The sequence below is a fragment of the Phoxinus phoxinus genome, assembly GCF_949152265.1.
Source record: "Phoxinus phoxinus genome assembly, chromosome: 4".
Taxonomy (NCBI): domain Eukaryota; kingdom Metazoa; phylum Chordata; class Actinopteri; order Cypriniformes; family Leuciscidae; genus Phoxinus; species Phoxinus phoxinus.
Window position 1 is genome coordinate 42,451,094 of NC_136879.1, and position 15,661 is coordinate 42,466,754.

At 36.9% G+C, this 15,661-nt stretch overlaps 1 protein-coding gene across 1 annotated transcript in view; it reads left to right on the top strand.

The window, feature by feature from the left end:
- Positions 1 to 15,661, top strand: part of clcn2b (chloride channel, voltage-sensitive 2b) — a 92,093-nt gene that overhangs the window by 38,831 nt on the left and 37,601 nt on the right. The window contains 9 exon segments of the mRNA XM_079610241.1: positions 2,812 to 2,943; positions 4,206 to 4,334; positions 4,442 to 4,575; positions 4,730 to 4,807; positions 6,914 to 6,992; positions 8,002 to 8,127; positions 8,937 to 9,021; positions 12,536 to 12,637; positions 13,535 to 13,619. Of these exon segments, the coding sequence (XP_079466367.1) occupies positions 2,812 to 2,943; positions 4,206 to 4,334; positions 4,442 to 4,575; positions 4,730 to 4,807; positions 6,914 to 6,992; positions 8,002 to 8,127; positions 8,937 to 9,021; positions 12,536 to 12,637; positions 13,535 to 13,619 (950 nt within the window).

The window sequence follows — 15,661 nt, forward strand, 5'->3', positions numbered from 1 at the left end:
TGGTGGATGGATCTGCTTACCGATGGCTGGGATATCGCTAGATCGTCGGCATTACACAATTGCATTTTCCCCGTTGCCAGGTAGCGAAGTGTTATCAAACATTTCAATTCGGCACTGATTGGGTTGTTGCGATTAGTTGGCGCTGTTATTGCATCTCTCACAAGATCCACAACAATCAGTATTCCCTCAAGGTTAAGGCGGTATCTTTGTAATAACTCCGTGTCATTGAGTGTCTCCAACACACTGCGTCGCGCGGCGATTTTAAGACCCGTTGTGAATAGGTCTTAGTGAGTTAGGAGTCCTCTCGACTTCTTTTAAGCTGTCCCAGACTTAGGTGCTACTTTTAGGGCTAAAATGCTTTGTGAATAACTCTTAGTGAAAAAAATTAGGAGTCCTAAAGTTAGGAGTGACACGCCCATTATTTTTAGGAGTTGCTCCTAAATTCGCCATTTAGGAGCTACTTTTAGCCTTAAAATTCTTTGTGAATACGGCCCCTGATTGGTTACACAGTTCTATGAATATGCAAATGAGCCCCGCCTCCACTCACTCACTCACTCAGAGATCCACTGGTTGACGATCACACGTTGATCTGATTGGCTACAAGGTAGTGTGTGACGTCAGAAACACCAGCGATTTCAAGCCGTGTTTTTGAGACTGTCTTTGGTTCACTGCAGCTTTAAGCAGAAAATACTTAATAATATATTCTGTGTATAGTGTGTGTTTGAGTATTACGAATTTATTACTCAAGTTGCACTGAAATATAATAAAGTTGTAGCTCAGAATCATACCAGATCCGGTCCAGAATATGAACTTACACTCCTGACTTACTCAAACCAGTCATCTAACAGTGCATTAACATTGTGTGCTTGTTTGAGTTGTGAGTCATTGTTTTGATGAGATGTCAAAGGCATTGTGGGTAGTTTAGTGTAAACACTGATGGAAGGATAACATTTAAGCTCCTGTTTGTGTTTCGGTCGATCGGATCACAAGTAGACGAGGCTGAATACAGGTGTACTCGGGTTTAAAAGGTCTTGAGCTTGTCCACTTCCCACAGAGGGAGTTGAAAACACATTCGACCGGATGTTTCGTAGTGTAAACGCTCATGTGATCGAATGTGTTCAAGCCGCCACTAAACACCGTCTTCTCTCCGTCGACTGATCTAACGCGTGAACATTATGAGAAGAGCTCGAGCCATACGGTTTGGTTTGAAGATGAAAAATGTACCAGTCACAATGTTCTCTCATCATTCCTGATTACACACACACACACACACACACACACACACACACACACACACACACACACACTCATGTACATTAGATTGAAAGATACATTTTTTAATTTTTTTTCATTAGACACTACAGGTGAATAGGGTAAAATCTTTAACTAGCAGATATCACCATGAAACTTTCCCAGTTGATTTCCTACATTAAGATGAGAAAAAAATGTATTACACGTTTTCTGTAATTTAATGTTTAAATATGCAAATTAGGCAATATCTAATAAAATATGTGCAAATTTGCATATATTTGAAAAAACTAAATCTGAATATTGGATAAAGCCAGGTTCAAAATGATTTTTTCATTGATTTCACATATTAGATGGGGAAAAATTACAGAGGGATTTATGGATATCTACTTTTTTTATCCTGTAAATCAGAATATACTGTCAAAAAAAAAAAAATATGTTTTTAAATAAATGTTATATAAATCAGGCTAGGAATAATATATTTACAAATCCCTCTGTAAATGTCTTCATAATATAACTAGGCACAAGACTGGAAGGTTTGGTGTGTATCGGTGCGACTGAAGTGGAGATTTCGGACTTGGAGAATGAGAGAAAAGTCATTTTGAGAAAACGGGCTTTAAAGATTTATCATCAGCCAATGAGATTGCGCATTCAGCCCTTTTATGCAAATGATTGGCTGCTGATAAACAGGAAATGACCATATTTGGATCCGACAGCATTGTACAGGAGAGAGAGAGCTTTCTAACGGTGTGTGTGATGACAGGAGACAGAGATGTTGATTTATAACGCCAACTTTTGTTGAGTTTAGGAGAAATCTACAGACGCAAACAGACAAAGTTAGTAAAATAAAGACATAAATGTGTATTTCTGACTTGTTTTCAGCACAAGTCTGAAAGAAGACAAACTCGTCTACTTGTGATCCGATCGACCAAACGCATCTTAACACCAACACTAGTCACCATAATGAAAAGCCATCCAGAGAAAGTTGTTTCTCTTAGTAGAAAACTATTAAATATTGTATAGATAATAATAAAAAAAAAAAAAAAAAAACTAGTGCACATTTTTGTTTGACTTTAGCTTGTTTCTTTTTTTGAGGTGTTCACATGTTTCCATCTAAAGTTAGGAAGTTAACTTATGTGCAAAATTGCAATATGGCATAAAACATTCGCGAATTAATCAGGAGTTTCAATCCCATGCGTTCAAGAGAACAAAATCATCACCTCCTGGGAAATTGGTGCAAAATATCATAAATAAATATCATTCTGATGACAGACTTTGACTCCGGCGTTTCAGAAACACCAAAACCAACATTTAAGATGCTGCGATGCTATTGGTCCGCTGGTTACTCCAGTTATCCAATCACAGGCAAAGTCACTTGAGTGCCTTGTTGCGCATAGAAGGATTTATTATTTTCCGTAGTAGTTTATATAATCATAGGTGGATGGATTCATAGCTGTAGACACCTTGCTCTGGGAATTGTGGGTAGTGCAGGTAGCTCTTGTTTCTGGAGTTTTCCAGGTGTGCAGTGATGCATTGTGGGTAATGTAGTGTTTTCCTGTGGAGTCTGTGCAGTGCACTGCCAGCGGTTCTTCATGTTGCGGGTCGGCGAGGACTGGATCTTCCTCATCTTGCTGGGACTCGTCATGGCGCTGGTCAGCTTTGTTATGGATTTCTGCATCGCCCTCTTATTACAAGGTTAGTGTGTGTGTGTGTGTGTGTGAGAAGATGTCCGGAATTGACCTATGATTTTTGGCTGTATCTGTTTTCTTCCGTTGCTATATAATTCTTTTAGAGACCGCTGGCACACAGATAGAGGACAGTCTGAACATTAAACACACCAATTGTGGAGTCTCTAACTCAATCCCTCTAGCGCCACCAACTGTCCAAAGTTGCACTCATGTTTATGTTAATAACTTTTGAACCATGAGGGCTAGAAACCAAATAAATGTATCCTCTGATTTTTTTTTTAGGTTTCGGCACAGTGCCACCTATTGGTCAGGATATATGAAAAATTGCAATTTTTTGGCCAATTGGAAGACTCCAATCTCTTTACATTTGATGTGGCATGCCGAGTCGAACAATACCCAATTTTCGGCCATTTTGGGGCGTCTTTCATTTTTGTCATGAAATGCTATATGAATGCATTGGCATACCGTTATGAAACTTGGTATGTGTCTTCGACACAATGACCTGAAGGTACTCGAAAAGTTTGCGGCAGTGTGGTAAAAAATTATAATAAAATTTGAATTGCTTTTGATTAGGCCTTGGATCATGCCGAGAACATTAATACCAAATATGCCATATATTGCCAAACTTCCTGTCTGCCATTTTGATTGAATTGAAATTCTATTTTTTCAAACTCCTCTTAGATCTGATTTGCACCAAATTCACTGAGTTCTGGCACAAAGTTATGGATTTCATGTCAATAGACAAAACTGTTTTCATTTACCGCATTAACCAATTTGATGGCATGATGCCAAACTGCATCTAAGGCCGTATCTCTGCAAGGCTTTGGCATATGGACACCAAACTTGGTGTGTGTAATTGTCACCCAACACTGACCACACCAAACCAATTTGGTGTCAGCGCCACCTATTGGTCAAAAGTAATAAGCAATTATGTTACATACATTGAAAGTGATTGTGTTTATGGGTTTTCAACCATTCTGCTTAAAATCAATCCTCTCCAAATGCCTTTTACTTTCACAGTTGGTCTGATGCTCATTAATTACTTTCTTGTTTTAAGCACAAACTCACTTCACTTTAATTACTTCTTTTTTTTCAGAAAACAAGACGTAATATCTTACGTCATTTTGCTGCTCAAGTAAATGAACCTTGATCTGAGAATGTTTAGATCTTTTTAATGGAAAACAAGACAGTGACTAAACAAGAAAAACAGTTTTTGCAGTGTTTGTCATTTATCTGAAAGTTTCTACTTGTGTGTTCTGCTTTCTACAGCTCAGAAGTGGATGTACGGTGGTTTGGACAGTAACGTCATCCTGCAGTATTTGGCTTGGGTCACTTATCCTGTGGTTCTCATTAGTTTCTCTGCAGGCTTCACACACATAGTAGCACCTCAGGCCGCCGGTGAGACACACTTACATTCACACACTCATAAGAGCTTTCTGTTCTTCTTCTTCTTCTTCTTCTTCTTCTTCTTCTTCTTCATAATTCAGCGTTTGTCTCTCAATCAGGGTCTGGTATTCCTGAAATGAAGACGATTCTCAGAGGAGTGGTGCTGAAGGAGTATCTCACGTTGAAAACGTTCGTGGCCAAAGTGGTTGGACTGACCTGTGCACTGGGCAGTGGTTTGCCTCTGGGAAAGGAGGTGAACATACACAGATTCAGATTCAGAGAATGTGTTTTTAGCCCGAGATCTAATTTACCTGCCCCTTAGTTTAGTTGTAGCGTCTTTAAAGTGTTCCTGCTTTGTTTCAGATTCATGACGAGTCGTATGTGTGTGTGTGTTTTCTATCACGTAGGGTCCGTTTGTGCACATTGCCAGTTTGTGTGCTGCTCTTCTCTGCAAATTCATGTCTTTCTTTGGTGGAATTTATGAGGTAACTACAACAAAGTTTCATAGCCTCCAGTTTTAAGCAAACTCCTCTGATAGTACTTAATGCAGCACACATAAATGGGTGAAGATCTTGGGTCATATTTTGTACCAAAGTAAAGTTAATTAGTCTTTAAAGGTTAGGTACAATGTACTTATTGAGCGAGTGTTGTATTGCAGAACACTTGTGCTGCTGTTGAGGTGGATTATGGGTAAGCAGGGCCTAAAACTAACTTTTTTCCACACCTGCCAGTGGCCGATGACTTAAAGGGACAGTGTGTAGGCATTTCTCCCATCTAGCGGTGAAATTGTATTTTGCATAATTGTGCTCTCCAGCGCCTCGCTTTTTCAAATGCGTGTTGCATCTATATAAATACACACACATGCATGTATATATTTGAGAAATATTTGCATGTATACACTGCATATTTGTATATGATTTATATTACATATAAATAGAACTATTTTATATATAAATAACCATTTTTTTCTTAAATCTATACATGCATGTGTGTGTGTGTGTGTGTGTGTGTATATATATATATATATATATATATATATATATATATATATATATACAAAATAATTATACACAATACACGCACATATATTATGTAAACACAAACTTTTATTTTGGATTTGATTAATCGCGATTAATCGTTTACAGCCCTAGGTTAAGGGATATTACACTGGAATTATAGATGTAATTACAGAGATTAATTACAGCTTTAAGTTACATGCAGGAATTTTAGTACAATAAGTACAATGCAAAAACGTGCATTTACACAATAAGTGGATGTACCCACCAGGTTTATTTCATAAATTCTATACATTTTAGAATTTAACAATTGGCTCCTGTTTAATTCATTAGTGTGAATGGAGTTCTAATTAGAAATATTTCGCTTAACTAAAAACAATATGCAATTAGAACAATTTATTTTTGCCATGCAACGCCTCAAAATGTTTTAAACTCCTGTCTTTTATTGTGAATATGTAGAATAAATAAAAATATTGCAGTATAGGGTTTTTAACTGTAAATAAATCCAGCATTACAATAATAATTAAAAAATCAGCATTAAAACTTAATTGCAACTATTTTGGTGCAAGACACTTTGACTAACAGTACATGCACCCTCATAATGCAATTATAATAACATTTTGGCAATATTGCAATTAAACTTTACCTCATGTAAACACAATAGATAGATCAAATTATTCAATTAAGCTCAATATGTGGCGTATGCCGATTGTAATAGCCATAAACAGGCTTGTGAACACTTTAATGGCACCGGATCCACTCTGACTAAAGTGTGCATGTGTTGTGACGAACACAGATGACGTTTTCATGCGCAAGTTCATTAACACAGCGGTGAAGAAGGCATTGATTTCTGTGGTGCTGAAGAGACGGTTCATGTGGACATGAATATAATGCAGTATACTAATATGGGACAGCATCGAAATAAAGACGTTTTTAGGCACGTCACCATCAAAAAATCCAGTACGTCTATAGAAATTAATTTAGCATTTGACGTAAGTGGATTAAAACGGTTGCTAGTTACACAACGACAAACAATTTGTGCTATACATTGGGGCATGTGAATAATGCCGGTAAAAATACCCTTCAGTTTCTAATGGGAAGATTTTAAACAGATGCACAAAAGTCAAAATTATATGTTGTTTGTTATTTGTGTGTGTGTGTGTGTGTGTGTGTGTGTGTGTGTGTGTGTGTGTGTGTGTGTGTGTGTGTGTGATATGGAAATCAATCTAAAATGTATGTATTTCTGCATTTCTCTTGATGAAGTTTTCCTTTTGTGAGGATAAAACTTACAGCGATATCATCTCTGAATAGATTTACCAAGTACAGGTGTGTGTCTATGTGTGTGTATCTGTTTGTAGATAGTGTGTGTTCTGTAAATTGTGAGTTTTTTTTTTTTTTAGAGATTGTTTTATTGTGTTTGATTGTGTTGGTGTATTGAACGCTCCTGGTTTGTGCTGGTGTCTATGTACTTCTGTTTTTGTGTTGTATGTGTGTGTGTGTGTGTTGAAAAAAAGGTAAAATAGTCCGTTGTCGTGTATTAAATGCTCTGTTGTGTGTGTGTGTGTGTGTGAACAGAACGAGTCCAGGAACATCGAGATGCTAGCGGCTGCCTGTGCTGTCGGGGTCGGATGCTGCTTCGCTGCTCCTATAGGAGGTGAAAACTGGGGATTTGGGATCAAATATCTGAGCGTGTCCCCGAAGAGAAACTGAACCTTGTGTTAATTAATGTGCCCAGCATGTTTATGCAAAATTTAAGAAATTATTAATTTCCTTATTTTCAATAATTCTCTAAACTAAGTTCAATACTGTCAAAACAATAAACCGCCATCAAAATAATTTAAAGGGGTCATGACAGATTATTTTATTATTTCAATATTTTCCTTGAGGTTCACTTATGTTAATTAAGTTGTTTGCACAATAAAAAATAAAAAAAAGAGGTTAAAGAGGTTAAAACAAACTTAATTTTGACCATCTGTCTGTCAGATCTGTTAAGGCGAGGCTCTTTTGGCTAAATTTTTAAGACAAATGTTGCAGGAAATTAAAGTATTCTGGAAAATGTTTGTAATGTACTGTATACTGTAAATAATAATAATAATTGCATTTTAACTCCACTTATTTACACTCAAATTCAAATTAGAGTTCAGAGTAAATTCAGATTCATGAATTAAAATGAATTTGATTAAATTATGAATGGCACAAGACCCTGGTGCCCACAAAGTAAAAACGTTCAAATGAAGATAAAATAATGTAAAAATTGCATATTAACTGTTCATATTAAGTTGGGGACACAATGTTATTTTTGAGTATGTACTGTTAATTTGAAGGGAAAACTGAAATTGAGATTTATCCATCATGAATCTGAGGAGCAAAAAAATGTAAACATTGAAAAAAATCTCCTTTAAAGTTGTGCATTTATGTTCACGATTGTGCTGCATTCACTCACAAAAATACATGTTTTATATATTTACGGTAGGACATTTACTAAATATCTTCATGGAACATGATCTTAATATCCTCATGATTTTTGGCATAAAAGAAAAATGGATAATTTTGACCCGTACGATGTATAGTTGCTATTGCCACAGATATACCCGTGCGGCTCCAGACTGGGTTTGTGATCACGTGTGTGTGTGTGTGTGTGTGTGTGTGTGTGTGTGTTTCAGGTGTATTATTCAGCATTGAGGTCACCTCCACGTTTTTCGCCGTACGAAACTACTGGCGTGGATTCTTTGCTGCCACGTTTAGTGCCTTTATCTTCAGAGTTCTGGCAGTGTGGAACAGAGATGAAGGTGTGTGTGCGTGTGTGTGTGTGTGTTTTAAAGTGCCCCAGTTATGCTAGTTTAAAGATTGCTAGTTTTGTTTTTGATTTCTCCTACAATAAGTTTTCATGCATCAAAGTCAAAAACACTGTAATCTCCTCATAATCTCCACCGCAGCGTCAGCTCTTTTCTCTCAGCGTCTGAAACACTTCATATGAAGATTCAGTCTCTCTAAACCCCGCCCCTCTGAGAGCTGCTCTGCTCTGATTGGTCAGAAACTAAACGCTCATTATCATATGTGAATCTCAGCTCTTGACACACAGTGATACGAACAGTGGCGATGGCGTGGGTTTTACCGTATCGATCTCATCAACACGAACCAAACTCTCCCAGTCTCAGATACACTGCAGTGTTTGAGGGCGGAGCTAAGAGACGCTGTTCAGCCAATCAAGACCACAGGCTGGCTTTATGCTAATTAGTTACAAACCTAAGTATTTTCAACAGGAAGTGAGACTGGAATTACTGACGACTCGTTTCAAGCAGTTCAGAATCACTTCTTTCTTTTAGGAGACAAAACTATTTATCTGCACTTTGATCTTTGAAACGTTGCAGAGCTATATTACAAACTGTTAAAACTAAATCGTTACATTCACAAACGGCTCTATTACACTACTGAACATGAAAGGTCATATCCCAAAAAGCATAATGGGGCATTTTAATATGCTTTAATGTACTTGAACTGTATATTTTGAGTTTTAAAGGAATCATCTCTCTCTCTCTCTCTCTCTCTCTCTCTCTCTCTCTCTCTCTCTCTCTCTCTCTCTCTCTCTCTCTCTCAGAGACGATCACGGCTCTCTTTAAGACTCGGTTCAGGCTGGACTTCCCCTTTGATCTCCAAGAGCTTCCAGCCTTCGCTGTGATCGGGTCAGTTCTGCCTCTTTTTAACTCTTAACAATGCAAAAATATTTTTCTTAGTACATCTGCCCTTAAAAACAATAACAGGCAAACTAAGTCAGCAGATAAAAGTTAAAAATCAAATCAAATCCTTGATCTTTTCACAAATAAGAGGAGATCATGCTATAAGAATATCCTGTACGGTTCAGAACTCAAAACTTCCTTGTTAGTCCAAAAACATTTTTTTTTTGCTCAGAAAACGACTCGTTTTGAATTTTGTCACATTATTACATCATAGTGCGACGAAAGACCGCCTCCACAGAATCAGAGCGACGCCCACTTCTACATCATTGCCTCTTTAGCCCCGCCCACCGACGCAAACACAGGATAAAGCTGCGTTCACACTACAAGCGACACGTTACCATTCATTTCAATGGGGAGCGGGCGTTTTCCGGCGACACGCGCGATCGCGACCTGATGGGGCGTGTCTGGCGACGCGACAAAGTTGAGATCTGTTTAACTTTATGCAAATGAAGAGCGACTTTCGGGAGCGACAACCAATAGGAGTGAAGTCAGTGGAGCGTGTGATCATCCGTCACTCTCTGACAGAGGCAAGTTGAACGAGAAGCTAACTTTAGCCGTCAGAAACTGTGCTATAAGTTGATATATCTCCGTGTGCATACAGTGGTGTTCACAGCACTGACTCAGAGCCGGACTGGTTTCGTGAACACATATAGACCGGTATTTGCCCGTTTGCTGCAGTTAAACAGCCGCGATGGCAAAAAGCACTCACAGTTTCTCGTTCATCTTTAATATTATGCATGTTATATTGATTCCAGTTATATTTAGAATTGTCCTTCCAAAATGTGTGTTTGTAGTGGCAAGAAAACGGATTTGTTGTCTACAACATGGAGAAACATCCGTGAATGTCACTCACAAACATTACTAGGCAACCAGTAGCGGGAACGCCCACTAGCGACCGCACCGCCAGCCACTGGCGACCTGCAGCGACAGTCGCGTCGAGTTGCCACCTTCAGTTGCCACCCACCCCCCATAGAGCTTTTCGACTTTTTTCAATTTCAAACATCTGTTTTTTAATATCATCTGTAGTTTGCCACTGTTTATGTGTGTTTTGATGTAATTTGATTCTAATCATAATGTAACATTATTGAAAAACAGATTTTTGTCAGTACAAAAAATGCTCAACTTTGACAGTCATTTTTATTGTTATAATTGTGATTTCATAATATGTAGGTATGAATCCAACTAAAAACTAGTAAAAATATGTATTTTAGTCAAATAGCAAATGGTGTAGCTCTGCAGCCATCTAAAGTGATAATTTCTTTACTTTTAAAACGGCATTTTCCAAAAGATGGGCAAAAATCTTACACTAAACCATGTCAAATTATTCAATATATCCATGAACGTTAGAAATGTGGGTCTTTTATAAAGTGAATTTTACTTCTTCTTTTTTTCAATTAAAAAAATATATAATAAATCCTCCTAAAACTATAAATCCTAAAAAAAAACTATTATGTTGTTTCAAAATTACATTTTGTTGAAACAACACAAGTGTGACTTTCCCCCCCACACTAACATAAAAAACAGATATTATTCAAATTTATTTAATTTTTTTTGTAGATCTAGAAAGTGTTGTCAACCGTGCAAAGTCTCACGCCATTTGGACAAAGATAATTTTTTATTTTATTTCAGCAAACGTCATTTGGGGTCAGAGACCCGAACAAAACGCCGAACAGCGCACGAGGGGTTAAAAGCGTGCAGGTTTACCGCGCATGTTCACGAGACTCAGTCGCTATAGAAACAAAGACGCTAAAATGCAATCACGCAATGAGCTTCTCTACTACGAAATTGATTTCTTTATATTTGCTATTAGTATTATCCATACTGCAAAATCCTTATGTTTTTATTCAACTATATGTGGGCCTATTGTAAAATACGGGACAAATCGCGTCCCTTATTGATTTGCTACCGGACGCATCATCTTACTTGTAAATACGGGATGATTGCGTATTTTAAGGGACGGGTGGCAACCCTAAAGTCGCGTGTAATGTGAACGTCGCTTAAACCGTAGAGACGCCTCTGAGGATTACAGTCTCTTTGCATTGCCATCCTCGTGATCCTAATGAACTTGTAATGAACTTTGTTTTAAAGAAGCTCCAGTCTGATCACGTCACAGTTTGTTTGTTCGCTTCATTTTTACTGCAGATTCATTTTTAAACGAGGCTGAAAATAAAAGATTTTTAATTGTGATTGTTTGGTATCCTTAATAATTTGAAATGTCCTAGCATAGTATCTCTGTTCATAATGATGCCCAGAACATAACTTAAAAGCGTTCATTTATGTAAATATGTTTGGTAACACTTTACAATAAGCTTTCATTTGTTAACATGAACTAACAATAAACAATAATTCTACATCATATATCAATCTTAGTTACTTACTTTAAGGCGAGACACTACAGGTGAATAGGGTAAAATCATTAACTTGCTGATATCACCATGAAACTTCTCCAGTTGATTACTTATATTAAGATGAGAAAAAAATGTATTACAAGTTTTCTGTAATTTAATGTTTAAATATGCAAATTAGGCAATATCTAAGTAAATATGCGCTAATTTACATATATAAAAAAAAACTAAATCTGAATATTGGATAAAGCCAGGTTAAAATTATTTTTTTATTGTGTTCACATATTAGATGGGAAAAAATTTCAGAGGGATTTATGGATATCTACTTTTGTTATCCTGTAAATCAGAATATACTGTCAATAGCCTTAAAAAATGATTTTCGACATGTTTTTTGGGAATAAAATGTTATATAAATCAGGCTAGGAATAATCCCTCTGTAAATGTCTTCATAATATAACTAGGCACAAGACTGGAGGGTTTGGTGTGTATCGGTGCGACTGAAGTGGAGATTTCGGACTTGGAGAATGAGAGAAAAGTCATTTTGAGAAAACGGGCTTTAAAGATTTATCATCAGCCAATGAGATCGCGCATTCAGCCCTTTTACTTTCACGATTGGTTGCTGATAAACAGGAAATGACCATATTTGGACCCGACAGCATTGTACAGGAGAGAGAGAGCTTACTAACGGTGTGTGTGATGACGGGAGACAGAGATGATGATTTATAACGCCAACTTTTGTTGAGTTTAGGAGAAATCTACAGACGCAAACAGACAAAGTTAGTAAAATAAAGACATAAATGTGTATTTCTGACTTTTCTTCACCACAAGTCTGAAAGAAGACATGTTATTGAAGACAAATATCCCAAAATCTCAAAATTGACCAGTGAAAAAAAAACGATGTTTTTGCCTGCCGTGTCTCGCCTTAAATAATTCAAGTCTGCAGTAATATTATAAAGCTGCTGGTTGTTCATGCACTTTGTACCCAACAGATATTTGAATGAAAGCACAATCTTCTAACGAACTGTATTATGAATCATGAGCATGTTTATGCCATTATTAATGAATATGCATAATGTCACTCATAATTCTCTCTCTCTCTCTCTCTCTCTCTGCAGGATTGCCAGCGGGTTTGGCGGTGCCTTATTTGTGTATTTGAACAGGCTAATTGTTCAGTTTATGCGAAAACAGAAAACTATTAACAAGTTCCTCATGAAGAAGTGAGTGTTCTGTGTTTCTCTATAATAGTGAGGGCCGAATGTCTGAAAATATACATCCGCTTACCGGCGTTATTTTCATACTAGTTATAAAATATCTTCTAAAAATTATCTTAAAGTGCCCCAGTTATGCTTATTTGGATATGACCTTGAGCTGACTGTGACTGTAAAAGCTCTGCAAACTTTCAAAGATCAGTAATTCCAGTCTCACTTCCTGTTACATCCCTATTTAACAATGTAACTAATTAGCATAAAGCCAGCCTGTGGTCTTGATTGGCTGAACAGCGTCTCTTAGCTCCGCCCTCAAACACTGCAGTGTATCTGAGACTGGGAGAGTTTGATTCGTGTTGTTCGTGTCGAGAAGACTCAAAGCAAATCCACTTTGATGAGATCGATACGGTAAAACCCACGCCATCGCCACCGTTCGTATCACTGTGATCAAGAGCTGAGACTCAGATATGATAATGAGCATTTAGTTTCTGACCAATCAGAGCAGAGCCGCTCTCAGAGGGGCGGGGTTTAGAGAGACTGAATCTTCGAATGAAGTGTTTCTGACGCTGAGAGAAAAGAGCTGACGCTGCGGTGGAGATTATGAGGAGATTACAGTGTGTTTGACTTTGATGCATGTAAACTTATTGTAGGAGAAATCAAAAACAAAACTAGCAATCTTTAAAATAGCATAACTGGGGCACTTTAAACTAGCATGCTTATTATATGAGACTCCATAGCATAATATGAGCACTTCTAAAAATCCCCAAAGCTTTCTGAAAGCAATCAAATTAGACTGCAGTTTATTATATTACAATTATCTTCATTTCTGAACTGTGAAGGTCTATTCACAAGTATAATATCACGTGTGTGTGTGTGTGTGTGTGTGTGTGTGTGTGTGCGTGTGTGCAGGCGTCTGTTGTATCCCGCGCTGGTCACGCTGCTGATCTCAACACTCACTTTCCCTCCGGGCTTCGGGCAGTTCATGGCCGGACAGGTACACACACACACACACACACACACACACACACACGCACAATGTGTTTGTTCCTCAGGCTGTTAAATCCAGTTAATAATCCTAATGAGACAGTTGAGAGAAACATGAGGCGTTCATTAATCATTCTTAACAACATACACACTCGATAAAATACAGAATAAGGCATCAACTCTCGCTCTCTATCACTCACTCACTCACACACACACACACACACACACACACACACACACACACACACACACACACACATAAAACGGAATTAGAACACAGAATGTAGCAATAAAATCCACCATTAGCCGCGTGTGACTGCACTCTCGTACAATACTTCACATAATCCATTTCTCAATCAGTTTTTCATCTAGTTTTATAATAGAATTCCTGAGCATCTCTAAAAAGGAAGTGGTAGCACTTTACAACAAGGTTTAATGAAGTTGCTGTCGAAGTTGTAAGTTCATGTGAACTAATGTTGTTGTGAAGTGTTACCAAGGATGTTTACTTTACAACATTAAAAACTGGGATTTAGTATTTTAACTCCTTTGACCTTACGCATGTACTTTCCCACTGAAGTTAAGCTTGATATATTAACACATTTGCATGTTCATGTTTGCATGTAAATATTTCTTCTTTTTAGTAAGTGTTTTATTTTTTAATTATTTAATTAATTATTAGTTTGTCATCAACCCACAAACTCGAGTTTGGGGATAGAATAGAATAGAATTGGGTAGAACAGAACAGAATAGAATTTAATAGAATTGGATAGAACAGAATAGAATTGGATAGAACAAAGTAGAATTGAATCGAATAGAATTGGATAGAACAGAATAGAATTGGATAGAATCGAATAGAATTGGATAGAACAGAATATAATCGAATAGAATTGGACAGAACAGAATAGAATATAATATAATTGGATAGAACAGAATAGAATAGAATTGGATAGAACAGAATAGAATATAATTGGATAGAACAGAATAGAATAGAATTGGATAGAACAGAATAGAATAGAATTGGATACAACAGAATAGAATATAATATAATTGGATAGAACAGGATAGAATAGAATTGGATAGAACAGAATAGAATAGAATTGGATGGAACCGAATAGAATAGAATTGGATAGAACAGAACATAATAGAATAGAATTGGATAGAACAGAGTAGAATCGAATAGAATAGAATTGGACAGGACAGCGTAGAATCGAATAGAATAGAATTGGATAGAACAGAGTAGAATCGAATAGAATATAATTGGACATAACAGAGTAGAATCGAATCGAATAGAATTGGATAGAACAGGACAGCGTAGAATAGAATAGAATTGGATAGAACAGAGTAGAATCGAATAGAATATAATTGGACATAACAGAGTAGAATCGAATCGAATAGAATTGGATAGAACAGGACAGCGTAGAATAGAATAGAATTGGATAGAACAGAATAGAATAGAATTGGATAGAACAGAATAGAATAGAATTGAATAGAACAAAGTAGAATTAAATAGAATAGCTTTGGATAGAACAGAATAGAATAGAATTGGATAGAACAGAATAGAATAGAATTGGATAGAACAGAACATAATAGAATAGAATTGGATAGAACAGAGTAGAATCGAATAGAATAGAATTGGACAGGACAGCGTAGAATCGAATAGAATAGAATTGGATAGAACAGAGTAGAATCGAATAGAATATAATTGGACATAACAGAGTAGAATCGAATCGAATAGAATTGGATAGAACAGGACAGCGTAGAATAGAATAGAATTGGATAGAACAGAGTAGAATCGAATAGAATATAATTGGACATAACAGAGTAGAATCGAATCGAATAGAATTGGATAGAACAGGACAGCGTAGAATAGAATAGAATTGGATAGAACAGGACAGCGTAGAATAGAATAGAATTGGATAGAACAGAGTAGAATCGAATAGAATAGAATTGGACAGAACAGAGTAGAATCGAATCGAATAGAATAGAATTGGATAGAACAGGACAGAGTAGAATCGAATAGAATAGAATTGGATAGAACAGAGTAGAGTAGAA